Here is a 27,425-nt window from a genome sequence, read left to right as displayed (position 1 = left end):
ATTCCGTTTATTGCTTATCATCTTGAACATGAGCATCAAACATCTTTATCATCACTGTTATTATGTAAATTAATACCCGTGGACCAAATTTCTCTATTATCGTCTGGATATTTCACATAATAGATTTATTTGATTTAAATAACATGTGGCTTGTGCTAAACTTAATATTTTAATTTTGTAGTCTGTGAAGGCTATCATAACAGTAAGATTTGTCTACAGCTGTTTAAATCATTACAGTTGGCTAGAACTGGTGTAAAAATCTCACATTTACAACACAACACTAAAGTTGGTCATTGTGTGGTCATTAAAGCTTGAGCAACAATTACAACACAGTGTTCAGTCGGGCTCGTTTAGTCACTTCCGTTACATGCCCTTCTTGAAGGTTACACACCGAAGTTATGGATGAAGACTGTTCATAATCTTTATAACTCAGTATTAATATTCACAAAACAATGGCGCAACATCACACTCTCGCAATTAGCATACCCCTTCGTGATTGGAGAGTTTGCGGGTTCTGCTCAGGGCCGCTGCTCTACTTAATTAATTATTCATGAGCCCAGCCTTTGTCGTAGTAGGATTCTGGGCGGGGTTTCCTCCAGCGCGCACAGCTGGGCAGGAGAGCTGTTTCACTTTCCAAAGGTTTCACGCTTTCAGGTGAGTGGGATAATTTACCTTTAGCCTATAGTTTTACTCAAATTACAGTATTAAAACCGTTTCCGGGTTCGTTTGCCCTACCCTATTTTTTTTTTAATTGCACAAACTTGATTACAATAAGTTGCTAAAGTTTTATATAAGATGCCCTGTTAAAGAATTGTTTCATACCATGAAAAACATTGGATTATATACATTTCAATATATTCTGAATGTTTTCTATAGGCAAGATTAATACAATTAGGTATTTTCTGAAATAAATAAGGATTGTTGTTGTAATATTTCTATATAGCAGAGATATTGAAGATTACAAATTTTCTGCATATTTGCAATAGTATTCTCGTTTATGTATGGTTTTATCTGATTAAAAAGTTCTTGAAAAGTTATCTGATTAAGAAGCCCCCCAAAGGTTATTATCTTTTGGCCCTCTTAAGTATAGTGCACAGTCCATATAAGGGAAATAATTTAAGTCCTCATTTAATTGTTGCATATGATTTTCAAATGCAATCATGAGCTGTTGAATTTATCTTCATGTTTTTATTTGAATTCAAGTATCTGGCTGTTACACTAGGATGGTGTAAATTCTTTTTTCTATGCCTGCGGACATGTTAACCTACTCACTTACCAAGTTTACGCTGGGGCTGCATAAATAGTTTGTCTTGGTAGTTCAGAGCTTGTGTGTTATCTCTAATCTAGTCAAACTTCTCGCCCTCCCTCACACTTCTTAATGAACGTGAATAGACCTGATTTTTAAATGATAAAACTGAGGACTCAAATGCAACTTATGAATAAAAACACTCATAGTTTCCCATCTTAAGTCACAAAAAGAGCCTTAAAATCTCAGACTGTGTAGTTTACGCTAAAGAGCTCGACTGTGTATTTGTGTGTAAAACCTGAGTTTTGTTGTTTATTGATGTGCAACCCAGCACAAACAGCAGGATGGGTCTGTGTACAGAACAGAGTCGTTCTGTTACTCTTTCTGCTTCTGGTCTTGTCTCTGCTTGTCAGGAATTTTAAGCTGAAGTCTCTGTAATCGCATCCCTCCTCCACCCTGTACCTTTAGTTCCCTGTCTATCACTCCCTCTGCTTTTACTTCTAAATAAACTTCTGTCATTGAGTGTGTAGAGTGACCAGAGGTTCTCAACATGCTCCAAAAAAAATTCACATTCAAAGGAGTCTGTATGCCATGTGTGCTCATATTCCAAATCATAGAAGCCATTCAACAAAGTGCTAATTTTGATTTTGAATAGATAGCAGAACACTATTTTTGCAACTTTGAACTCGTTGTCATAATTACAGTGTACAGCTGTACACATGCATTTGTTTCTGCTGTAATTTGCATAGATTCGTACCTGCACACAAAACTTACATTCTCCTAGACTGTGTTGTCAAGTCCTGTGCAAGTGCAGCCTGGGCCTGTTGCATAAAATGCTTAGACTAGTCTTACAAGTGAGTCATCTGATTTTTTTCATGTTTTTTTTTTTTTTTTTTCTGTAAGACTGGACATAACTTTTTCAAGTAAGTTACATAAAAACGTAGATTGGACGTACACTATACACTGTAGTTGGTCAGACTAATTCTTATTACACAATATTATAAAGTTTATGCAACAAAAGTTACTGTTTATGTTTGTCTGTAGTTTGATTTCAGGCAGAGTCATGGCTACTGCTGCTGGGTACGGGCACAACTCCTGGGATCTCAGCATCCAGGTGGACCAGCGTGAGGGAGATGAAGGCATGAAGTTTAAACTGCGGGTCAAAGGGGATCTTCACATCGGAGGTCTCATGCTCAAACTCGTGGAGAAGATCAGTAAGTACTTTACAGAGTTCTGTGTTGAAGAACCAGTTCACACTGTGAATTTAAAAATCAAAAGCTTTCATTTCATGAGTGTAAATTTGAATAATCACAAGGGATGTTGAATCACAATGTCAGGAAGTTGAATTTGCTCATAAGTTAGGCACACGTCGGAGTAGTTTGATTTACAGTTTTGTGTCAAAAAATTTGTTCATATTATTTATTTTATTATTTCTTTGCCTTCTGAGTTAAGTATCAAAACAAGTAAAAAATATTTGAAGCATTCAATTTAGCCATACACTGTAAAGAAATATTTCTAAATTTTTCCTGCTTCATTTACTTCAGTGCTTTTTATTATTATTTCTGAAATTTACTAGCAAATTTTAAGTGAAATTGTATCAAAGTGAATCATACTTTTCAGCTTACAGATAATTTATAACATAAATATATAATTGTATATAACATATTACTTTAGAAAAGTATTTAGTAATTTAAATCTACTAACTATACTATATTTTGAGTAATTTAAAGAATTCTGGGAAATTAAGTGTTTTCTATAGTATTAATTTGTTAACTATATATAAATGAAATAACCTTACAGGTTGCATTTCAAACATTTATTATTCATAATTGAATGTTTCTGGAATTACTTCAGATGTTGTGTGTATGAAAACACTTAATGGTAATTACTATACTATACTCACAGCATTCTTTTTTTATTTAAATTTTTGTTGCAAATTCTGTTTCCTAGTTGAAAACTGGTTGAAAATTAAATTGTAATTCTGAAAATAGCACAGTGTCATTAGGAGCACATCAAAAGCTTTTCAAAATAAGGTTTTATAAGGTCAAAATGGCTTGATAAAATCAAAAGAACAGTTAGAGTTCAAACTTTGGCTAACAATCTCACAACGTTTTCTCCAAGTTATGAACAAACTTCATATTAATTTTTTTATTTTTATTGAATAACATATTCAGTTATTCAAAATTGTTAGTTATCTGGTCTTTGATAATGTTTTCAAAAATGTTAGCATACAAAAAGAAAACATTATTTATACATTGTTCATGGAATGTTTTTCTTCTAAAATATTTATTTGTCTAACATTTTTAAAATGTTACTTATTCAGAATGTTCATAGAACATTCAAAAGTAACATTCCCATAATGTTTGCAAACCGATAGAATGAAATGTTCCCTTAACATTTTATAACCAAGAAAATGAAATACTTTGAATTTTTAGAGACATAACATTTTCAGAACTTAATGGAAACATTAGAATAACGTTCTTAGAACACATCTTTGTTTGCTAGGTGAAAGCTAAAATCCCAGTGTAGTTCTAGAGTGTAATCACTGGTGGAAATGCTCAGGTGCGCTCATGTGTGCCTCGTGCATGGCTTGTGCTCAGAGCTATTGTTCTTTGACTCAGGTGTTGTTTGCAGACGTAGGGTCTGAAGTTCACTGTGTGACTGTGTCAGCCTGGGAAACATTAGCAAAACATCCTGGTTTCTTCTACAGACTCATCAGATGACCTAATTACTAAATATTGTGGTTTGCCATGAAGGTCTTTTATTGGCTGTAGCCATTCATTTGGTTTAATAGGTGTATTATAGTAGAGACAGCAGTAGAGAAAATTTCTTTAGTAGGTAATTACAGGAGTGAGTCAGTCTGATGATTACTACGGAAGGATGAAGAAAATGTGAGTAAAAGAGGAAGCATGAAAGTTTATATGGAATTAGGATGTCATCAGACATGTTTGTGTTACTCAGGGATGACTGGTTTGAACTGATTTATTCAGGTGTAACGTCATGCAGTTTAACTACACATTAAAACACTCCACATAAATTCATTCCAGTTCACCTCTTTAATATAACCTCTTTAACTTCACATATAAAGCAGTTGTTCAGAGTCAAATATTTGGAACCGCTTTTTTATATTTTCAGTTTAAATCATTTTTACGGAATTATTTGCCTTTTTCCAGTGTAAGTTTTTTATTAATTTAGCTTTATTTAGGATTTAGTTCATGTTCATGTGCTTTTGCCATTTTTATTTTATTTAAATTTTTTGATATTTTTTATATTTTGTTAATTGTATTTCTTCAACAGTTAGTTGCCAAGGCATTGCTAATTTTTAAAAGCTTTTAGTTGTTTTGTTTCATTTCAGCTTTATTTATTTATTTTTGAAATAAATCTGTGAAATTTTTATTTCAACATTTATTTTTAATAGGTTTAGTTAACAACAACAATACTTGCAATTAAATTAAATTATAAATACTGAACTGTTTAAACCAAATGCTGAATTGAAATTGGTGTTTTTGGTCTTTACAGTAAAATAACTTTTCCATATAAACTCAGTGAGTACTCAGATAAATCCACTTCAATAAATAAAATAAAATAAATAAATGTAATAAACCGTATGTTTTTGTAGGTGGTGTGATAAAGTAAATAATATATATAAAAATACTATATATTTGAAAAAAAGAGTGCAATTGATGGCCTGCTCCTTGTTAGGTCTCAAAAATCTGTTTCACTGTAGAATTGTTTTGTGGGATTGAATGACACACACTCTATATTTGTGCATGTGTGTGAATTGTCTCAGGCTCATGTTCTCACAGTTTGTGGTTGTCTGTGTTTCAGGAGCTCCTCAGGACTGGTCTGATCATGCCATCTGGTGGGAGAAGAAGAACTGCTGGCTGCTGAAGACTCACTGGACCCTGGATAAGTATGGAGTCCAGGCAGACGCTGACCTGCGCTACACTCCACAACACAAACCCCTCTGCATCCAGCTGCCCAACATGAAGACCATCAGACTCCCTGTTAGCTTCTCTTGTGTGGTCTTTAAAGCCGTGGCTGAGATCTGCAAAGCACTCAGTAAGTGCAAGTGCAGAGGAAAATATTTGTTATCTTATTCATTTTTATTAATATAATATTTTTGTAACATAAAAGTATTGTAATTGTAAATAGATGTAATACAAATTTGTCATTTTGTGCAATTTAGATACAACATCTCCCATAGACACTGTCATTATAAACAAGAATTGTCATTAATATTTCTAATGCATAAATTTGGGATCACATATTCATTTAATACTTAATACATACATTTTTAATTTAAAAATGGTTAGAATATTTTCTGAATTTTTTAAAATATATTCATGGATTTATTAATATTTTTTGGAATTTCTTAAACTACTAATTATTTAGTTTTTACATGTGGAAAAAAATGCAAAGAAATATTTCATAATTTATTTCTGCTCATGAATCTTTACTAAACTTTGCATGTTTTCCATCTCTGTTGACAGACATCAGAAGTTCAGAAGAACTTTCTTTACTGAAACCACCAGATGATCCAAAGAAGAAAAAGAAAAAAGACAAGGGCACAGAATCAGCTTTTGATGACATATTAAACATGGACATGGCAGGAGGTATTTATTGCTGTTTTTGAAGATGCCTTGAATATATTTTTGTGATTTTTAACTATGAAACATTTCATCATAACCAATTAACAAACAAAATATATATATTTATGCATTCAAATAAATGTACTTTCTTACACTAACCATACATTATTTTTCTTAAAAAAAAAAAAAAATTGTTGAAAATGAAGTTCACTTTAAATTTAAAGCTGCAGTATGTAACTTTTGTAAAAATATATTTTTTACATATTTGTTAAACCTGTCATTATGTCCTGACAGTAGAATATGAGATAGATAATCTGTGAAAAAATCAAGTAGTTCTGTTTATTAACCGCTAGAGCGTCAAAAGTTACCTACCGCAGCTTTAAGACTAGAAAAAGTCACAGACGCATTATGCATATACGCTTCCACTTCATTTAATACATTTCATATAAAAGAAGCAACTGTTCAGATAAACATATAAGTCTTAAACAATAGTTTACAAGTTTATATTCATGCTTTGTACAGGAGCCCTGAGTCTGTACAGTAAAACTATGACTCCGACCTATGACCCGGACAGCGGGTCACCTGCATCTTCCACCAGTCTTTGGTTCGGAGAGAATACTCTGATGACCTGCCAACCCAACCTTCCACCAGAGGAACTGGCCAAACTCTACAAGCCTCTTACCCTGGAAGATAAAGCAGCCATTAATGCTGGGTAAGAAAGGACAGACAAAATAAGACTACCATTCAAAAGTTTTTCAAAAGAAGTCTCTTAACTCACCAAAGCTGCATTTATTTGACCACAGAAATACAGTAAAAACAGTAATATTGTGATATTTTATTACAAATTAAAATAACAGCATAAATTATTTTAATATTAATTTTAATAATTATTTTTTATTTATGAATTGAAAGATATAACATAACTGGTAAGTCAATGAAAAAGGATTTACAGTAGTCAAAAGCATGAATCAAAGTTTCTGCATCATAGCACTAATGAAAGGACAGAGCTGGACAATTCAACGTAAATTAAAGAATGCTGATTTAGAGAAAGAGTTAAAGGTGCTGTAGGGAACTTTTGTAAAAAAATATTTTTTACATATTTATTAAACCTGTCATTATGTCCTGACAGTAGAATATGAGATAGATAATCTGTGAAAAAAATCAAGCTCCTCTGGCTCCTCCCAGTGGTCCTATTGCCATTTGCAGTTATGGACCGCTCCCGGTAAGAAACAACCAATCAGAGCTGCGGTCCCTAACTTTGTTTGTGTTCAAAATGAAGAAAAATTTATAAGCGAGTACACCATGAATCCATTTTCCAAACCGTGTTTTTGGCTTGTCCTGAATCACTATGGTGCACCTATAATAAATGTTTATATTTGGACTATTTTAGATTGCTTCGGGGGTACCGCGGCGGAGTAACCCAGTACCTTTGTGATTCTTCATAGACATAAACAGAGAGAAGTAGTTCCGGCTACGATGTTCTTCCGCAAGACGCAAGCAGTTCTGTTTATTAACCGCTAGAGCATCAAAAGTTCCCTACCGCAGCTTTAATATGAGACTGAAACGAAAGAGACGAGTCAAACATTACAGGTTTCTAATGATACTAAATGGAGCAATTAGACTGCCAGTGATATTGCAAGGAAAGTCAGCGGGAACATTGATGGTAAGTGATGGGGTACTAATAATGATGATCTCAGTTTTATCCATTTAAGTTTCAGAAAATTAAAGTTAAGCCATGTTTTTATATCCTGCACGCAAACAGAAATTTTGTCTATTTGGGTTGATAGGGAAGGCCTTCATTACGTGAAAATTTTAATGTAATCAGCATTAAAATTATGGCTAAAGCCATCACGCCGTTGTATCTGACCCAATGGTAAAATATAAATAACAAACAACAAAGGCCCAAGAACGGAACCCTGGGGAACACCTTGTTTCAGGGGGGCAGTAGGGGATCTAAAATCCCAAACCGAAATGTAAAACTGTCTGTCATACAGGAGTGAGGAGAGCCAGGAAAGAGCAGTACCAGATATACCCACATAGAATCGAAGGCAGAGCTAAGGTCAAGTAACAGAAGTAAAAACAGAGAGCCAGTGTCGCATGCGAGTAATAAATCGTTCGCTACTTTTACAAGGCAGTTTCAGTACTATGTTGTGAATGGAAGCCAGACTGAAATGGGTCAAAGAAATTATTTGCAACTAGGAAAGACTGAAAATAGGAAGCTACAGCACTCTCCAATAATTTAGCAATAAATGGTAAGTTTGAAATTGGATGATAACTGAATAAAAAACTGTAAGATTGAGATTGTGTTTCTTGAGAACTGGGGTAACTGCAGCGATTTTAAGTGACTGAGGAAAAGAAGCAGTGACATGAGAAGCCTTTATGAAATGAGAGATAGGTGCAGAGATGACTGAATGACACAGTTTCAAAAGAGAAGTAGGAGCTGGGTCAAGTCGACAGGAAGAAGAATTGGATTTTGAAATAAGCTCAGAGACAGAAGACGGATTGGTAAGAGAAAAGCAGGACAGGGAATGACCAGAAAGATTAGGCTCAAAGCTAAAATTGATAGCATTGTTCGAAAAGCCTTGGTGAATGATAAATTAGAAAGGAGCAGCAGAATTCATTTACACCTACAGCATCATGAGGTGTGGGTTTTTGTAAGTTTATTTACTGTGTTGAAGGCCTGGTACTGGCTTTATTAATCATGGCAGAGACAAACTATAACACTTTAAGTGTAAAGCAGATTTGTAATTTTTGAGATGTTCAAGAAAGGCTTGGTGATGAACAATGAGGTTAGTTTTTCTCAAGAGATGCTCAAGCCGTCAACCAGAGCTCATAAGGATACAAAGTTCAAGGGTAAACCAGGGAGAAGTGCGAGTGAAATGTACAGTTCTAGTCTTAACTGGAAATGTCAGATAATATAAAAGTGAAATGTTGAGAGAATCAGTGAAGGAAAAGATCAATCAAAGACATCAGAAAGATTAGAGGAAGCATATGATTGTTTTAATAGATCTTATATTCAGATTTCAGATTCTAACACTGGTAGATTTGTTTCTCAAATCTGACTGGACATTCATTCGAAACCATTTAAAACCATTACAATAGCCACACAGCTGTGACCAGTTACACTATTTGTATTGTTACATCTCTGATTGTTACATTGTTGAAATAGTTTGCAGAGCTAGCAGACTATGTTACTATTTTTAAATAAACACTCAAAAAAAAGGAAAAACATTTTTTTTTACAAAACAGTAACTGGGGCACTGTCCCTTCAAAAGGTAACTAATGAGTACACTTTAGTAACTAATACATAATTTTAAGGTACAAAGACGTACCTTTTAGCTTTTGTACTTTAGGGTACTGCTTCGGTGACAGCTTTTTACCTCCATTGAGAGTATATACAATATTTAATTTATTGAATAAATGTTTTAGCATATTGCTCTACAGTTTTATACAAGCTATATCACCTCATTCCCAAAAATGTCTATTTACTATGGTAAAACCACTGTAGCACACAGCATTTGGTGGTTTATTGGTTATATATATTTCTGTTTTTATTCATCAGATGCGTTTCAGTCACTGTGTTTGTGTATTTTAACTGAGACATTGCTCTTCAGGTGGCTGGATTCCTCTCGCTCACTTATGGAACAGGAAATTCAGGAAAACGACAGACTCCTGCTGCGATTCAAGTACCACTGCTTCTTCGACCTCGACCCAAAGGTGAGAAATCAACTATTCCTACATACCACATTATGTTTTTAAATTCATTAGATGGCCCCGATATGTCTAAATTAGCATGCCTTTTTTCTTCTTCTCATAGTATGATGCTGTGAGAATCACACAGTTGTATGAACAGGCCAGATGGGCCATACTGCTGGAGGAGATCGACTGCACTGAAGAAGAGATGCTCATGTTTGCATCCCTGCAGGTACGGGATGCCTCTTCACAACATAAACTGAACTTATTCCTTGATTTTCCGTTCATTCGTTTAATTCAGAGCTCCAGAAAGCAAGAAAAGTATTCAGACAGTCATTGGCTCCTGTGTTATTTTGAGATACTACGTACTATAGTTTTTATTTAATATTTCGAACTGCTTTTTAAAATATCCTCTATTTTGATTTTATTTAAAGTTTTAATAATTTTGTTTTGTCATTAATCATTTTTTTTTCACTCTTAGTTTACGTTTTAGTTTCTTCAGTACATCAAGTTAACTACTGTATTTTTCGGACTATAAGTCACACCTGAGTATAAATCGCATAAAATACGTCATGATAAAGAAAAAAAAACATATATAAGTTGCACTGGACTATAAGTCGCATTTATTTAGAACCAAGAACCAATAGAAAACATTACCGCCCTCTCGCGGCTGGAGATGGTAATGTTTTCTCTTAGTTCATTTCTCTCGGTTCATGTCAAATTAATTTTTATAAATAAGTCACACCTGACTATAAGTCGCAGGACCAGCCAAACTATGAAAAAAAGTGCGACTTATGGTCCGGAAAATACGGTAAATGAAAATTAGAAATGTTACCTGGCCAGCTAACTTTATTTTGTTTATAGATGCATCTGTGCTTTATATTTTTAGTTAACTGTATTCCTGACTAGCTCATCCTACAGGTATGCTTTAATGTGTCATAGTATTTGGTTGCATTACATTGCTAAGGTGTTGAATTATGGCAAATTCTTTAGTACTGTACTTTCTCACCTGAAGCTATGATATAAATTACTTTGAGGACAAAGGATATGACATTCAACAGCTAAAACAAGATAGCATTCAATAACACATCGATGTAATGTATAGGTGAACATGGTACTAATAAACCAAACCAAACCTAGTGAGGACTTCATGTGAGCGTGTGTCTGCAGATCTAGAACAAATCCACAAGAGAACAGGCCGAGTATTTCACAGACTACCTCTCAGATTACAGAACTATGCATTGCACAGATATTTTAGGATTTTTTTGTTTTTGTTTTCCACATTATTTTCTACGTAATCATTAATTACATTCTGCCTCTCAAGCAGTGTTAATGTAATTGCACTGAAAACCACAATGGGTTAGGTTTGTGAGGTTAGTGTACAGTATAATAAAGTTTGTAACATACTTATTTAATGAGCACCTTCATAATTATGTTTACCCATATATTAAAATTGAAAGGTGAAATTTGTAATTTTGTCATTGACTGTTTTATTGTAATGCATCTAAATTGGCATGTCAGTTGTAAAATACTTGCATCTTCTCTAGTATCACATCTGTAAATTGACCTTATCAACGGAGCCACTGACCAGTTCCAGCGAACCAGAGATTGATGAGGTCGAGGCTGCGCTCTCAAACTTAGAATTCACCCTGGAAGGACGAAACGCTGATAAGATCTTGGTGATTTTATGAAATGATGATTAGATATTTTCATGAACATGTCTGCTTTCCAATGGTACTTGCATTGAATTGATATCCAGCCTGCTTTTGGGATGCATCTGCTGTTTCGACAAATGATTGTGCACTAATTTCAAAAGTAACAATGAGAGACTGATTTTAGATTACTCTGTAGCATCCAGTTTATTACATCGATAATCAATCTGGCTGAAATTGAAGCTAGTTTAGAAACTATTGTCGAAAGGTTTGCGGTCAGTAAGATTACTACTGTAAGAAATTAATAATCGAGAATGTGTTATATTGAACAAAAGTACAGTAGACAGTAGAGACATTTATATTTCAAATAAATGCTGTTTTTTTTTTTACTTTTAATTCATATAATAATAATAATAATAATAATAAAAGATTTCAGATTTCCTAAAAAATATTAAGCAGCAGATATTGGAAAGTGATTTCTGAAGGATTATTTGACACTTAAGTTAACAGTTAATGTAATAATATTTCACAATATTACTGTTTGTACTGTATTTTTGTTCAAACTAATGCAGTCTTGGTGAGCATAACATACTTCTTTCAAAAATAAGAAAAAAAAACCTTTTTTTTTTTAATTAACTTTTTCTTTCATTTTTTCAGGAAGATATCACTGACATCCCGAAGCTGGAAGATACACTTAAATTGTTTAGGTGAGTTTAAGATTATCAAAATTGCTAAAAAAAAAAAAATTTAATCTAAAACTATGTTATAGATTTTTTTTTCTTTTAAAATGCTTGACGTTGTTAATGAATAATCTGTTGAAAAGTAGTTCATAAACTATTTAAAAAAAAATTCTCAAATAAGATAAAAAAAAATTATTTGAGAAAAATCATTATTCAAAACTCTCAGACAATCATGGTTGATAAAAAATTGCTGTAAGCATTCAAAAAGTGGACTTTTTTTGTCCATCATGTTCAGTGACATTTGCAGTCTGCAGTAAGACAGACTATACAGTGCATAGTTTACTTACCTGTTCATTTCTTTGCTTTACAGGCCTAAGCGGTTGACGTTAAAGCCGTATAAGGAATACTGGTTTGTTTTTAGAGACACCAGTATTTCTTACTTCAAAAACAAAGAGTCAGCGAATAAAGAGCCCATTGAGCAACTCCATCTACGAGGTGAGCAGCCAAACTGAGAAAGATTATACATTTGAATACAGCCAATGCATCAGAATGATATATCACATCATAAATTGTACAGGATGTGAGGTCATTCCCGATGTCAACGTCACTGAGAAGAAGTTCGGACTCAAGCTGTTACTCCCAACGGCTGATGGAATGAACGAGGTTTATATTCGCTGCGACAATGTGAGTTTATATTTATGTTTTATTCAGATTGTGGTGCATGTGTGTTTTTTGCTGTGAAATCTTGAATATTAATTGTAAAATAAACTTTTATATTGTTATAAATATTTTAAGATAAATATTTTCTGGTTTTAAGAAACTTAAGTTACTTGATTATCCATAAAGCCTTTTTCAGAATAAAATATGAGTTTCAAAAATGATTTGACAGGCTTCTGAGGAATGTTCAGTTGTTAATATGTCAGTCATCAGTGTTATTGCATTGCTTTATATGTTTTGCACCAATTAACCTCAATTAAAATGAAGGAGTTTTGATCATAAAACAAGCTTTTAAATGTAATATTAAAACATATTCTTTGACGATATAGTGACTGATTTTTATATGCATTTAATGTCAGTTGTTATACTGGTATAAAAATTCAGATAAATATCAGCATCTGCACCAAATTGCATATTTTTGCTTAGACTGGAGATTGTAATAACATAAAAAATAATAATAATTTCTGAATTTGATGTTACAAATTATAAGGAACATAAAAATGTTTTCAATGTATATATATGTATATATAGTTTGTCTTAAGATGTTTCATTTGATGTTTTTTCTGACTGTTGTTTCCGCCAAGCTTGACAATTATAATCAGAAGCTTCATGATCAATCAAACTGAGGCGCATGCATTCATTTGTTTCTTTTGCTTAAAATAAACGTCTCCTGAAAACAGGAAACGCAGTATGCCAAGTGGAAAGCTGCTTGTATGTTGGCCTCCAAAGGAAAGACGATGGCCTACAGCTCGTACCGCACTGAGGTGAAGAACATCCAGTCCTTCCTGCAGATGAAAAGTCTAGCGCCTCCTCCTGGCCAGGCAGCGCCTGACGTAGAGTCCATGGAGATGAATGCCGAGTGCTTCGTTTCTCCACGGTATGCAAAGAAGTACAAGACCAAACAGGTGATATTACAATCTCGACACACACAGAAAGGACAAGATTTGGCTTGAACTGGATCCATCATTGGATATCTGAGATCTGTTTTGCCATTTCTTTGCTACAAGGGAAAAAAGTCCTATTTATTCTTCTCATTTCAGCTGACCACTCGAATCTTAGAGGCCCTTCACAATATTTCCCAACTTTCCCTCATGGAGGCCAAAATGCGTTTTATCCAAGCATGGCAGTCCCTGCCCGAATTTGGCATCAAATACTATATTGTCAGGTAATTTCAGATTCATTTTGTTCCTAGAACTTTTTGAAGCCTGATTAAGGTTTTTGAGCTCAACCATTAAATATGAGTTTCTTTGAAGCTGTGGACTAACAAAGTGCTTTTTATTATTTATGTTTAAAAAAATGTTTAGGTGCACTTGGTTTATTTTCTGAAATATGGATTATAATAATTCTTGTTATGTTCTGGTCATTTTGACCCAGAGAGGATATTCTTTATTCTTCTTCCTGAAAATGCTAGTTAATGTTATTGCATTGGATTAAAATTTACTGACTTTGCTCACATGTGGTATAACTTTGCTCACATGTGTTTGCCTGAACATTGGCAAAAATATTTGCAAATAATGCCTTTTCACTCAAAAACTGAGGCGCATAAGATCGGATTAATGCGCCCAATGATAAATCATAGCAAACAAAAAAAAAAACTCTGCTAAATTGACAAAATATTGAATACAACATTTGGTGATTTTATATCATAATGTGAAATTTGTAAAATTTTTGAAAAGCTGGTCATTTTTGACTGGGAACATCAAATGAGGTAAAGAACTTTCAGCACAGCACAAGGGTTAATAGAGTGTTGTTGTTCCATTTGAAGCTTTTTTTTCTGATTTTGTTTTCGTTGAGTATGTTCTGAAGAATTTAAAAATGAGTCTTATTTTGACTTTTTGTCAAAGTTATAATCAAGCGCTGACAATTTATGGAGCTTCAAAAGGAATGTAGACATTCAAACATATGCTAAATATGAGCTTTTAATTATAAGTTAGACACAAATTTGCCATATTGTCAAACAGTTCTGCTGAACAACAGATTAATTTGTGTCTGGTATCACTCAGGAGCATCCTTCTGAGAATTAATATGGTTTTTGAGCCCATGAAATGTAATTATTTATTTTTTTTTACGTTGAATTTTTTGGATGTTAATATGTTTGCATTATACTCATAATTAAAATATCTAAGTGCATTTGTATTGTTTTGAGACATTAAGATTTAATAGTGTGCTGTTGTTCCATTTAAAGGTCATTTTTTTTAACTTTTTTTTTTTTTTGACTTTTTTTTGAGTCCAGTTTGGACTTTTTAAAAATGTAATAATCAATTGCTGACAAATTACGTCGCTTTAAATGGAATATACAGATAATTTAAAGAAGTCTGAACAAACTATATAATAACTACTAGTAACACATTCTGAATAAGTTATCGTTTATTTATTTTTTTTAATAAAAAGCATTGTGTCAGACAGTTTTGCTGAACGACAGACTGATTTGTGATTGGTATCGCTTAGAAACATCCTTCATCCTTCTAAGTCTTTGGTTTTTGATCTCTTCAATATGATTAAAACAAATATGACTCAAATCTCTTTCACTTTGTGTCACAGATTCAGAGGAAGCAAGAAAGATGAGCTCTTGGGTATCTCCTACAACAAGCTGATCCACATCGACATGTCAACTGGTTTGCCGGTGACTACCTGGAGGTTCTCCAACATAAAACAATGGAATGTCAACTGGGAGATCAAACAGGTGAATAATAGGCTGGTGTGAATATTTACATTTATGCATTTAGCAGATGCTTTGCACAATGCCAGAAACCAGCTAGATAAGAGAAGTACAGAGGAGATTTTGTGTGTGTGTGTGTGTGTGTTTAGGATTGTTGCGTGGTTAAGTGCATTTAATTTCTGAGTGTGTTATTGCTGTTACAGGTGACCATTGAGTTTGACCAGAGCATTTCAATTGCATTCTCCTGTCAGAGCTGTGATTGCAAAGTGGTTCACGAGTATATCGGAGGCTACATTTTCCTTTCCACGCGCTCAAAAGACCAAAATGAGACATTACGTGAAGAACTCTTCCACAAGCTCACGGGAGGACCAGACTGACCTCAAATCAACATCAGCCTTAAGAAAAGCAAGAATAAATTGATGGTGTTTTTTATTTTATTTGACAAAGTTGTTTTATATTAGTTTTAAGACACACAGAAGCCTTGTGCACAAGAGAATAAACTAATCAAAGGATTCAAGCCATATTTAGGATCTGAAACTAAATATTTGCTGACTCTTGACATCTTTATTGTCAGTTTTTTTTTTTTTTCATACATGAATTTGCGTAATAGATGTGGGATATGCTGGGGTTTGGATTGAAACTATTTTGTTGCTATGCTAGTTTCTAGCTAGGTTTCTTTGAAGTTGTGTACTAACAATGTGCTTTTTACAGTTCAGTTGTAAATATGTATACATTAAATGCTTCACAAAAATGTCTAGGTGCTTTCTTGTTTTATGAAAATTTTGTATTTTATTTTTTAGTTTAGTTGTGCTTTAAAAGTCTGTCTGAATATTATTTTGTTCAGTGTCATTTTGTTTTCATTATGTTGTTTGAAAAATCTAAAAATAGTCTAAATAAATCCAATCACTTTCATTATGACGTCCAATTTTGACTTGTCTAAAATTAATAATCCTGCACTGACAATTTATTACACTTAAAATATATTTTTTCGGCTATTTAATATGTTTCTAAAAACGATATAGCAGTGCATTTTAAGTATCATCAATACTTTTATAGTTTTTGTAGTTCACTTTTATTTTTAAATTTTCAGTTTTCTTTAAATTTTACTAGTTTTTGATATTTTGTAGTGTTTTATTTTTTTGTCAATTTTATTAGTTTTTAAAATGTATATTCAGTTTTTATTCCTTTATTTAATAAAATTAGTTTTTGTTGTTGTTGTTGTCTATTTATTGTATTACTTAATGAAAATAAGAAGTAACGAAAATTACTGTAGTCCTGTAGTCCTGTAGTCACACTTGCCGAATATGATTTTTTAATAGGATAAATCAGACATAAATGTACCCTTTAGTTTGAATAATAGGACCGAATAGGATACAACTGTATTATACATACATAATGTACGTGTAATATTTCCACTTTTATGTTGGAAGTACTCATATTTTAGTAACGATGACCATAATAGATCATATCATATTTTTTTACTCATATAAATGAAGTGGAGTGGCAGTACAGAAATTACATAAATGAAGTACAGTGGCAGTACAGAAATTACATCACGTGATAATTTCCAGATAACCATGGTTATGTTTTTTGTTGATATAAACGTAATGTGAAGTTCATTCATTTAAATAAATAAGAGATTAAACACATGTTAATTTTAACTGACTAAAATCGCTATGATCTGTGATGTACTAGTCTTCCTGGCTGGTGCTCTGGAAAAAAAATCAGCGCTCGATTAACTGGCCTTTCTGAGCAGGAAGTGATAGAACACACGTGGGGAAAGAAACATCTCTTGTGTGAAATTACTGATCCATTTGCAGTCATAGACATTACCACTTTTGCGTTGTGTTAGTTAAAGTGTGAACTAGTTTCTAAATATCCTCCGGTCGATATTTATCCAAGTCGATCGCAGTAAATGGCAGAGTGTGGAAATGACAGTGATGTAGAGAGCAGAATCAGTTACAGAGACTATGTTGTCCTGAAGAGAGGGGATGTCTTCAAATCAGTGCAGGTCGAAAATAAAAAGTGAGTCAAACAAATAAAACTGGAATTAAATCTGATCTTATGAGTTTAGTCTAGAGGAGTTGGGGTTTTGTATACAATGGGATCTAAAAGCTCTGTTCTGGGATGCAAAAGCTGATTTAAATTTGTACATGAAAGGTTTATGACTTTAAAAAAAATACTAATATGTAAATCAAACAAGACATGAAGGCTTTTGGATTCTGTAATATTTCTGTATCTGCAAAAAGAGAACAAATATTAAGACTTAATGTCAATTTTAATACTAAACTTTTCACTCAAATTGTTCTGAAAGAAATATTGTTTTCAGTAGTCTTGCCCAGTGTATATTTTAAAGGCAAACACTGTAAAACATAACCATTAATGTACAGAGTGATTAGTAGTAATATCTGTTAAATGTGATAATTCATAGAACAAAGTCTAATATTCACATTTGACTCCTGTTAAGTGCTTGTGCTCGCCTCATTTGCTTTGGTTTGACTCGTTGTGTATTTTGTCTTTCAGGAAAGTGGTCTTTGAGAAGCAGTGGTTCTTCTTGGACAATGCGGTCGGGCAGCTGTTCGGGACCAGGTTTGAAATCGAAGCCGGAGGTTCACTCAAACTCAAGGCAGCTAAACACTCCGGAGACTCCTTGGGTAATGATGCTGTGGATTTATGTTGTTATCTGTGTATAAGTTTATTTTCTTTCTGCTGAGACGATCTAATGTTTCTACTGTCACAGATTCTAAGGAAGCAGGCCAGGATAACAGACATATTGTGGATGATGGCAGTTCTCAGAAACTGACCAGAGATGATATTGAAACTCTGAAAGAGCAAGGGCTGAAGGGTCAGGTATGTACCTGAGGAAAGTTTTCCAAGGATGCATTTTAACGAAAACCATTCTGAGCTTGATTTTCTATTTTCATTTTTTTTTTATTATTATTATTATTAATTTGAAAAAGTAACTGCTCCTTATCTTTTTTACTAGCTGTTATCTATATATATGTACACACATTAATTATTTTTCAAATACCTCCCATCCCCTCACCCTTTTTGATATTGCACAAAGGATTTATGTATTACTTTAATAATATTTTTTTTTAGGTATTATTTTCTAATAGTTGTTTTTATAAGTGCTTGATATAAATATGTGAATACAACTTAATTTTTCTTGTGGAGTTGTAGAAATATTTTCTTTAGTCTTTACTTATTTATATATATCGACAGCAGGCTGGGAAAGTTGTGCTGTTATTCATGAAGGTGTTACAAATAGTGTCCTTGCATGTGTGTTAAAGGAGATTGTTCAGCAGCTCATAGACAACAGTACAACATTCAAGGGCAAAACTGAATTTGCTCAAGAGAAATACATCAAGAAGAAAAAGAAAAAGTGAGTTTAAACCATTGTTATTATTTATTTGAGCAATAACATGGAAAATATAAATCTTATTTATCTTACATTGCTTTTATGTGTACAGGTACGAGAGTGAAATATCAATCCTGAAACCCTCCACTCGACTCCTTGCCATGATGTACCACGGCAGAGAACCAGGGAAAATATGGCATGTGAACTTAAAGAAATACTTCAGTCATTTACATTACATAATTGATGCGTTAAATTAAATAATATATATTTTAGTACAGGTTTTATTTGGCATCCAAACCCCTTTGAAAAATTTACTGGAAGAATTAGGTTGATATTTTGCCAAGTTATAAACATATTTGCATTGTCACCTTTCTCCAGTGTTTTTTATTATTATTATTTTTTTTTAAGTATTATTTATATGCAGTATAAATAGTGTGTGTGTGTATATATATATATATATATATATATATATATATATATATTAAATATAAACAGTATGTATAGTATGTATTAATAATTTGCATTTTTTTTTTTCAGTTACCATTCTGTTTATTTAATTTGTATGTGCTTTTGACATTTTTAGTTTATTATTATTATTATTATTATTATTATTAATTTATTAGTTTGTTTTATATAAATAAATATTTTTAGCTATCAGTTTTTATATATATCAGTTTTTCAATTTTTATTTCTATTTTATCATTTTATTATTTTATATTTAATTTAAGTTAGCATTAACAACAATGTGATTCTCTGATGTTGGTTAATAGTCAAATCACATGCACAAAAAACACTATATATATATATATATATATATATATATATATATATATATATATATGAATTTTTTTTTTTTTTTTTTTTACATTAATGTGATTTCCCAGTTTTGGAAAACCTGTACATTTGAAAGCATTTATACTCTATTGTCAATATTTGTGTCTATTTTAGTCACCTACGGTACGACACATTGGCTCAGATTTTGACTCTGGGTAACATCCACGCTGGCAGTAAAATCCTTGTTTTTGAGACCTGTGCTGGACTTGTGTTGGGCTCGGTGATGGAGCGAATGGGAGGTAATCACACTTTACTTCAAGGGATCGTTCACCCCATAATGAAAATTGTGTCATATTTAACCACCCTCAAGTTGCTCCAAACCTGTATGAGTTTCTGTCTTCTGTTGAACATAAAAAACTATTTTGAAGAATATGGGTAACCAAACAGTTGGTGACTTCCATAATATGACAAAAAATAGTAGGGACCATCAACTGTTTAGTTACCCTTATTTATAAAATCTTGTATTAGGCAGCCACCCTTACACTGCTGAAGATCCAGATGTTTCTGTTTCTCAGGTTTTGGCTCAGTGATTCAGATGTATCCCGGTGGAGGCCCAACGAGAGCCGGCATGGAGAGCTTTGGCTTTCCGTCGCACTTCCATGAGACGCTGCATGAGTTCCCGTTATGCAAAGTTAACGCTCTGCTGGCGGGAACCCTGGATCTGTCAGAGAAGGACGCCGATTCTGAGGTCAGTGGCAGCGGGAACGGTCAATCGGAGTCCACTCAGGAAACCTCAGCTGTGTCTGAGGAGAAGAGCTCAGAACCTCAGAGCATGGAGGTCAGCATCGACCCGCAAGAGGAAATGAGGAGAGAGGAGAGAGAAAGACTGCGAGAAAAGAAGGTACGATTTTTCTCTTTATTAATAGAATAATAGAATAGAATCTTGGAAACTTTTTCCATGCCTTCATCATTTACCTGCTTTTGCTTTATTGTCGTCTAAGACCAAACCTTTTTAAAAATCCATTTTAAAATAATAAATATAATTGAAATAGTTCTAAATATTAGTTAGAACTTTTTTAATATAATTATATGATAATTAAAAAAAAGCTATATATATAAGCAAAGACTTAAACTTTCCATTGTAAAATATGAATTTAATTTAAATACATTTAATAATAATTATTACTTTCAAAAGTTGCTGATTTAAACAAAAAGCAAAAATAAACACAAACTATTTAAAAATGTATTACATTTGTTCCAAGACCAAAATGTCCCTTTTAAAATAACAGTATAATTTAAATCATTTTAAATATATGTCATAATTTAAACAAATCTAAATAAACACAATAAAATAAATGTCAAAATGCATTGTATTTGATCCAAGCCCAGACCTTTCCATTTTAAAATATTAATGTGATTTAAATTAATTAAAATATAAATATTTTAATAATTTTAACAAACAACTGAATAAACAAACGAAGAAAAAAAAAGTAATTTCTTTATTCTGTACCCAAATTACAACTGTTTCTCTGTTGTGGTGTAATTTTTTTCAATGATTGATCAATTTGCCGTTTTGATAGTTTTCAAAATTCTACATCGTTACCAAGGAGACAAAAGATTAAAAGAAGAGCATCTTGAGGTGAAATGTGTGAGCGTTTGTGCGATGCATTCTCAATGGGAAACTAGTCATGGTGGGAAAAGTGTCTTTTAAGAGTTTTTCTAAAATGTCACACACATTTAATTGATCTTTCTAACCTTACAGGCTCAAGAGAAAAAGGTGAAGATGGAGGAGAAGAGGAAGAAGTTAGCTTCAGCTGCAGCTCTATTAGAGGGCAGAAATGCAGATGGGTATGTTTTGTGTTGTAAAAGAAATAATAAATGCGCTTTCTTTTATAAAGCAACAAGATTATTTTGAACTGTATTGTCCAACCCTAAATGCATTTAAAACTTGTAAACATTTTAAATCTCTTACTAGTCCATAACATGATTTCAATATGATTTCAAAAGAGGTAAATGTGATGTATGGTGATATTGATGAGTCCAGTCCTGTCATTGATTTTTAAGCTGTTTTGTAAGCAGTCCTCCAGTGATTCACCGAGTTAATACAGGCAAGCTGACTGAAAGGTTTGTTTGTTTCAGGTTGGTGATAGCTAGTCGCTTCCACCCCTGTCCTGTGTTAATGTGTCTGCTGAAGTTCATCGCTCCATCCCGACCGTTCGTAGTCTACTGCCAGTACAGAGAGGTAAAACGGATTGGTTTGGAAAGTGCTGTTATAGAGGCGGTTCTTCCAAACTTGTTATTTAGCAAAATGTCGAAATGTCTGGTATTTTGCATGTATTTTGCCACTTTTTGTCAAATTCCCAGAAGGCCTAAAAAGTACATTACCATAAAAGCAGAGTGTACCATTGCTTTAAAAAGATTTGTATATTCAGTTTGAGTCAAGTGTTTTAATAAGGTCTTTCTGCAATATTTACTGTCTGATCTCTTTTGGACAGCCACTGATTGAGTGTTACACAAAACTCAGGGAACAAGGAGGAGCAATCAGTCTAAGGTTAACAGATTCCTGGCTCAGGCATTACCAGGTAATTCTTTACTTCATCCTATACACACAGAGTTGTTTTTGCTCTAATCCCAGACCTTTTGTTATTAATCTTTTTATTTACACTACACACTGTTTTTTTTTTTAGAAAGGAATGAATACTTTTATTCTTCAAGAATGCATCAAATTGATGATTAAATGCTGTTTTTTGTTTTTTTTACTTTATATTAATCCTGAAAAAAATGCATGACCATTTCTGCTAAAATATTAGGCAGCATAACCTTTTTAAACATTGATATATCATTAATAATAAATGTCACTTGAGCAGCAAATCAGCATATTAGAATGATTTCTAAAGGATTATGTGACACTGAAGACTGGAGTAATGATGCTGGAAATTCAGCTTTGTATCACCGGAAAACATTTTTGACATTTTGACATCTATTAAAATAATTTTTAATACATTTAAAAAATTGCTGTGTTTTGATCAAATAAATGCAGCCTTGGTAAGCATAAATAATAATAATAATAAAAAAACATAAAAGGTAGTGTACATTATTTAATATTTGCTCATTTATGCAAAAATTTGCATTGGCATGGTTGTATATGTGTAAACCTTTTTTTGTTGCATTTCCAGCAAAAACAGATACATTTCGATGTAATTACTGTTATATTAGATGAGTCATGCTGTGAATTAAGATTTTGATCTTACCACCCACCCCTAAAAGGCTTTGACTTGGTATTCACTTCTGTGTCATTGTTTCAGGTGCTGCCCAATCGGACTCATCCAGTGCTGCTCATGAGTGGAGGTGGAGGGTATCTCCTGTCAGGAACCACGGTCGCTGCAGATGCTGCCAAAGCTAGGAATCAGCACAAATCAGAGGAGCCTGTTGCCAAGAGGCTGAAACTGGATGAGATTAGTTCTGCCTAGGCAATTAGTTAGTTTAACTTAAGTGAGGAAAAAAAACCAAATCAGCGTTGGACTCACACATTCAGCCAGTGCTTTATTCTCTTTATGAGTTGCACAGCTTTATTATTCAAAGTCTGTTATCTACTGTGTTTTTTTATTTTAATAGATTTGCATTTAAGAGCTAAATAAATGTTCTCATCCTTATTTATTTTTATTTTTTTTTAGCAAGATGTGGAGGAAGGAAATATGCTGCTTTTTCGGCATCCTCTGCACTTGGCGAATAACCAAGTTTTGCTTACAAAATGCATCATTGCACAAGTAGACTGTGTATATATATATCTGTTTTTAATCATTTTCAAAAGGTTTCCCGCATTAAAACACAAATAATAAATGCATTAATCGGCTTTGGTCCCATAATTACACATTTTATTAAACACAAACAATCATGTAAGCAGAGGCTCTGTTGAAGGCCATAAAGAACAACAGAAATGTTTCAACATACTGTGTTTTTTTCACAGTTGTAAAGTAGCATGCTCTAAAATTCAGTCAAATTTGCAGTCAATAGTACATGATCATTTTGTTTTTTTATGTTATTTTAGAATGTAATAAAGAGAAAAATGATGCACATAACATCATCAATCTTTTTTTTTCTTCCTTTTATAGACTGTCTTGCTTCTAAGACTCACGTTAAACATTGATATACACAATAACAAAAGTCTAATGCAGTTGTAATAGGGTACAACATATAGTAATGCATTCATCTAAAGCAGCCCAAGTAAGCACACATGGCAAATCAAATCAGGCAGCGTAAGAAGATGATGTTTCAGCGGATCCTAGGAATGATTAAGTTGCCTCCTTCTGTTGATCCACAGAGGCCAGTTTCTCAAGTTCTTTTAACTGAAAGAAAAGAACAAGAATTAAGTGATTCTTAAAAACAATTGCCTTAATCAGTCCCCAGAGTTGTTTTGTGCTGTTTTTGCCATTGTTGCAGTCTGGCATAAATTGGGTTGTTTCTTTATGATTGATAGAAATTTGGTTGCTCTAGTCAATTAAATATCCTGTTTCCACATTCCCAGTTGGAAAGTCATAGAGAAGTACCTTTAGTTATTCAGTATCCCTGTCATGAAGAGGAATGATGCTCTTAGCCTATCCCTCTACACCCTTAAGTAAATGCAATATTACTTTGTAGTTTGCATGTATATCAGATAACTCTGATGTCCTTGTAATAGCACAACATTTGGCTTAAGTAGTCATCTGAGAGTTGATAGGAGGTTGTTAACGCTTTTTGGTGCAGCTAGAGTTTAATGGTCTGAAGAACTGAAAGGAGAATTACAGTCTACCCACGTCCACTCAGTCAACTTATCCATGTTGTAGTCTAGCAAGCAGAGATACAGAAAAGTTCCCTGAAGCGGAAAAAATATGGCCTTGTTTTTCAAGAACTCCATGAAGCAAATCTTGACTGTGTTAATGTTGTTTGTTGCTTCCAATACATCCCTGTCTAGTAATAATCGACTTTGGTTAGCGAATGCTTTCTTTATTCAAATTTGTAATTTAACATGTAGACTTTAGGGCTCAGTGGGGCCATTTGTTAAATTGGGATTGTGAAACCTAGTGCAATTGACAGCGTATTTCCAACCTCCTACAACACATCCACCTGTGATTTTTAAACAATCCTCAGGTGTATTTCCATTCCCAAAAATTCCCTAACAGTGCTGATTATGAATATCTCTTATCTGACACACCCGTTCAGGACCTGGTGTCTCTACAAACAAGTTTATGAGTTGAATTAGAATAAGGAGACCCCAAAAATATGTGTGTTGTCAGACAAAATGTTCAAAAACTGTGTGTACGGTCAATAGGACACATCGGACCATACCTCATCTGGTGTAATTAGCTTCTGTTGGGGGACACCCTCTTCCTCCTGAGTAAGTATGCCTCTTTTGTACCGGAGAGTCTCGGCGAGGTCCTCTAGTTTATGGTAGGGGTGCTGGTCAGTGCTCTCACCCACATTATGGCCTCTTTTGTACCAGGCTGGATGATAGTATTCTCTGTTAATCCATGGGGAACGCTTCTCATAGACGTCACCTTTGTTAAGGAGACGTTCCTGTAACTCATTCTTCTTTTTTGTTAGGTACCTCAATGCAGCATCTCTGTCCTGCTTCTCCTCTGCTGAACTCTGGTGTCCTTTCTTCAGCTCATCTTCTTCCTCTTGGGTGGTTAATGGATGCCTCTTTTCATTAAGCTCGTGGGCAATTTCCTGTTTTTCCTCTTTAGGTGAATGGTGCTTGAAGGCGGCATCTGTTGAGTCATGGAGACTCTGAGTCTTCTCTGAGATGGGTTCATTTTCGTCCTCAGACTCTATGGAGTCGCCACGCTTGTGATGAAGCTTCTTGTGATGATATCTGTGTGTGGGCTTCCAGATCCTTTTGTCCATTTCCTCACTCTCCTCTGAGTCCTCATTCCTTTTTTCCAGGGGTCTTTCCTCATAATCCTCTTCAGATGAGTCCCGTTTGTGGTGTTTCTTATGGTGGTATCTATGGGTGGGTTTCCAGTATCGCTTTGCGATATCCTCATCTACCTCTTCTGATTCTTCAGATCTCTTTTCCTGGGAGTTTAAGTCCTCATTAAGTTGCTCATTCTGCAGGTGTTTATTTGGCTTGATGTGCCCCTCATCCCATTGACTCCTTTTTTGGCTGTAGCTTGGGAAGTCTTCTTGACTTCTATCATAGTCTGGTTCTTCAAAATCCTCATTCTCATTGCGTTTGTGGTGCTTTTTCTTGTGGTGGTATCTATGTGATGGCTTCCAGGTCCGCTTCTCTCTTTCCTCACTCTCCTCATCCTCTTCTTCTCCATCCCCATGGTTTCTTTTGTGGGTGTAAATTGGGAAATCTTCTTGGCTTCTATCATAGTCCGGCTCTTCACGTTTTTCTCTGCTGGTCAGAAGATGACTCCTTTTATATTCATATACAGGAAATTCCTCTTGGCTGCGCTCCTCATCAGGATTATCCCGTTTGTAGAGGACGGAAAAATATCTTTTTTGGGGAAATTCTTCTTGGCTTCTCTCATCATCAGGATCTTCTCTTTTATGCTTGTTGCCTCTTTTATAGAAACTTGGGAACTCTTCCTGACTTCGTTCATCATCCAGTTCATCACGTTTTTCTTTGATTCTTCTTTTCATAAAACTTGGAAACTCTTCCTGGCTTCGTTCATCATCCAGTTCATCACGTTTTTCTTCCATTCTTCTTTTCATAAAACTTGGAAACTCTTCCTGGCTACGTTCATTCTCCATTTCCTCACGGCTGTCTTTGATTCTTCTTTTAACAAAACTTGGGATCTCTTTCTGGCTACGTTCATTCTCCATTTCCTCACGGCTGTTTTTGATTCTTCTTTTAACAAAACTTGGGAACTCTTCCTGGCTGCGTTCGTCATCCAGCTCCTCCCGTTTGTCAGCTTTGAGAAGATCCTCTATGAGTTTCTCCTCCTTGACTGTAGACTCTCCTCTTAGTTTTTTAAGCTCCTCTTGAGCTGGTTTTAGAGTGTCTTCCTCCTTTTTCACAACTAAGGAATGACCTTATCCAAGATTCATGGAGAGATAAAAAAAATGGACACAAAACACTCATGCAAATGATTCGTAGTCATAACTCATTTTCACTCCATTGCTTATACATGGCATGAATACATCCAATTATTATTCCACAGTCTTAGAGTGAAACCACTGACCCATAACAGTCTCATCCACCTCGCACAATGTATTGAGGTTAGAAACTGCATGTGACGATAATATTGTCTGACTGTTCTCACGTTATATGTCCAAAGGATAAATTTAATGAATTTAGACGTAAGATCAAACAGAGTTATGCTAAAAATAACCTCGATACAAATTCTCCATTTGAGTTCATTTACTTATAAATCAAATGTTCTCCTCAATAACACAATAAAGTAACACAGTGGGAAAGTGCAAAGTAACATACCTGATGTAAGGATGTTTTTGCATTCTGGATCCAGCGGAGTATCATCACTCTTATACAGCGCCTTTGAAAGGATGTGAACTAAACACTGGGTAAGCTGAAATTAAAATATATACTTTAACCAAAAGGAGTACAACAATAAATGGATTGGTTATTTTTCTCTTATAGACATAGAAGCTACAGCATACCAGGTCCTCTCTTTGGCTCTGCTGTTCAACTGGTTTGGACCCTCCATCTGGGATAGTAAAAGCCTTGAATTATATTTGTGCAAATCGCAATGCAAAAGCTTATTCATCTCGATATCACCAATTATCCGTACGTTTTACTCGTGCAAAGGCCGCTTAAAGAAAATTTCCATCGTGATGTAGCCCTACTATTTGTTCCGCAGCAAACTGTCTTGTCGCTGACCGTGGTGCTGAAATCATTTATTCAATTAGTATTTGTGTACACTTACCTGCAGCGAAGAAAGCAACGAAGCAGACTAAAGCTGCAAACTTCATGATGCACACAGATGTTTTCGACTCTTGATGTTATCCGAAACTGATTTTGCCTGTACAGTCTCAAACAGCAGAGAGGACCTCCGATTCGCGTGCTGCAGAAAGGAGCGCGCGCTGCGTCTGTTTTGAGCTCGCGG

General features: G+C 34.1%; 3 protein-coding genes across 4 annotated transcripts; 2 read left to right on the top strand and 1 right to left on the bottom strand.

Moving 5' to 3' along the window:
- Positions 1 to 526: 526 nt before the first annotated feature.
- LOC127938501 (fermitin family homolog 1-like) lies at positions 527 to 16,151 on the top strand. Its single transcript, XM_052535164.1, has 15 exons — positions 527 to 654; positions 2,291 to 2,460; positions 5,075 to 5,308; positions 5,740 to 5,862; positions 6,361 to 6,550; positions 9,453 to 9,555; positions 9,656 to 9,763; positions 11,079 to 11,210; positions 11,841 to 11,890; positions 12,234 to 12,358; positions 12,441 to 12,547; positions 13,261 to 13,485; positions 13,621 to 13,745; positions 15,122 to 15,263; positions 15,443 to 16,151. Exons 1-15 carry the CDS (start codon positions 551 to 553, stop codon positions 15,614 to 15,616), a joined length of 2,112 nt encoding a protein of 703 aa, XP_052391124.1. The 5' UTR covers positions 527 to 550; the 3' UTR covers positions 15,617 to 16,151.
- Positions 16,152 to 16,968: 817 nt separating this feature from the next.
- On the top strand, positions 16,969 to 23,218 carry LOC127938503 (tRNA (adenine(58)-N(1))-methyltransferase non-catalytic subunit TRM6). Its single transcript, XM_052535167.1, has 11 exons — positions 16,969 to 17,264; positions 17,763 to 17,893; positions 17,980 to 18,089; positions 18,533 to 18,624; positions 18,713 to 18,796; positions 19,549 to 19,673; positions 19,950 to 20,275; positions 21,137 to 21,222; positions 21,514 to 21,616; positions 21,870 to 21,956; positions 22,680 to 23,218. Exons 1-11 carry the CDS (start codon positions 17,155 to 17,157, stop codon positions 22,842 to 22,844), a joined length of 1,419 nt encoding a protein of 472 aa, XP_052391127.1. The 5' UTR covers positions 16,969 to 17,154; the 3' UTR covers positions 22,845 to 23,218.
- Positions 23,219 to 23,227: 9 nt separating this feature from the next.
- Positions 23,228 to 27,425, bottom strand: LOC127938502 (trichohyalin-like). 2 transcript variants are annotated; one of them, XM_052535166.1, is made up of 5 exons: positions 27,246 to 27,425; positions 26,980 to 27,026; positions 26,795 to 26,888; positions 24,700 to 26,381; positions 23,228 to 23,720 (listed from the first exon to the last, which is right to left on the bottom strand). In XM_052535166.1, exons 1-5 carry the CDS (start codon positions 27,289 to 27,291, stop codon positions 23,667 to 23,669), a joined length of 1,923 nt encoding a protein of 640 aa, XP_052391126.1. In that variant the 5' UTR covers positions 27,292 to 27,425; the 3' UTR covers positions 23,228 to 23,666. The 2 variants fall into 2 exon arrangements, with proteins under 2 accessions (XP_052391126.1, XP_052391125.1); XM_052535165.1 differs by having other exon boundaries at positions 24,700 to 26,393; positions 27,246 to 27,424.

The sequence above is a fragment of the Carassius gibelio genome, chromosome A20 (genome assembly GCF_023724105.1).
Source record: "Carassius gibelio isolate Cgi1373 ecotype wild population from Czech Republic chromosome A20, carGib1.2-hapl.c, whole genome shotgun sequence".
Classification (NCBI taxonomy): Eukaryota; Metazoa; Chordata; class Actinopteri; order Cypriniformes; family Cyprinidae; genus Carassius; species Carassius gibelio.
Note: the sequence above shows the minus strand (reverse complement) of the source record. Positions and strands in the feature narration are given on the sequence as shown.

Coding starts and splice junctions, on each gene's coding strand:
- LOC127938503 (XM_052535167.1), top strand. CDS start 17,155: ATGGCAGAGTGTGGAAATGACAGTGATGTAGAGAGCAGAATCAGTTAC. Junction 18,625..18,712: donor ATCAAGAAGAAAAAGAAAAA/GTGAGTTTAAAC, acceptor TTATGTGTACAG/GTACGAGAGTGAAATATCAA. Junction 18,797..19,548: donor AGAGAACCAGGGAAAATATG/GCATGTGAACTT, acceptor TGTCTATTTTAG/TCACCTACGGTACGACACAT.
- LOC127938502 (XM_052535165.1), bottom strand. CDS start 27,291: ATGAAGTTTGCAGCTTTAGTCTGCTTCGTTGCTTTCTTCGCTGCAG. Junction 26,394..26,794: donor CAAAAACATCCTTACATCAG/GTATGTTACTTT, acceptor ATCTTGGATAAG/GTCATTCCTTAGTTGTGAAA. Junction 23,721..24,699: donor AGCTAATTACACCAGATGAG/GTATGGTCCGAT, acceptor CTTTTCTTTCAG/TTAAAAGAACTTGAGAAACT.
- LOC127938501 (XM_052535164.1), top strand. CDS start 551: ATGAGCCCAGCCTTTGTCGTAGTAGGATTCTGGGCGGGGTTTCCTCCA. Junction 2,461..5,074: donor CAAACTCGTGGAGAAGATCA/GTAAGTACTTTA, acceptor TCTGTGTTTCAG/GAGCTCCTCAGGACTGGTCT. Junction 6,551..9,452: donor AAAGCAGCCATTAATGCTGG/GTAAGAAAGGAC, acceptor ATTGCTCTTCAG/GTGGCTGGATTCCTCTCGCT.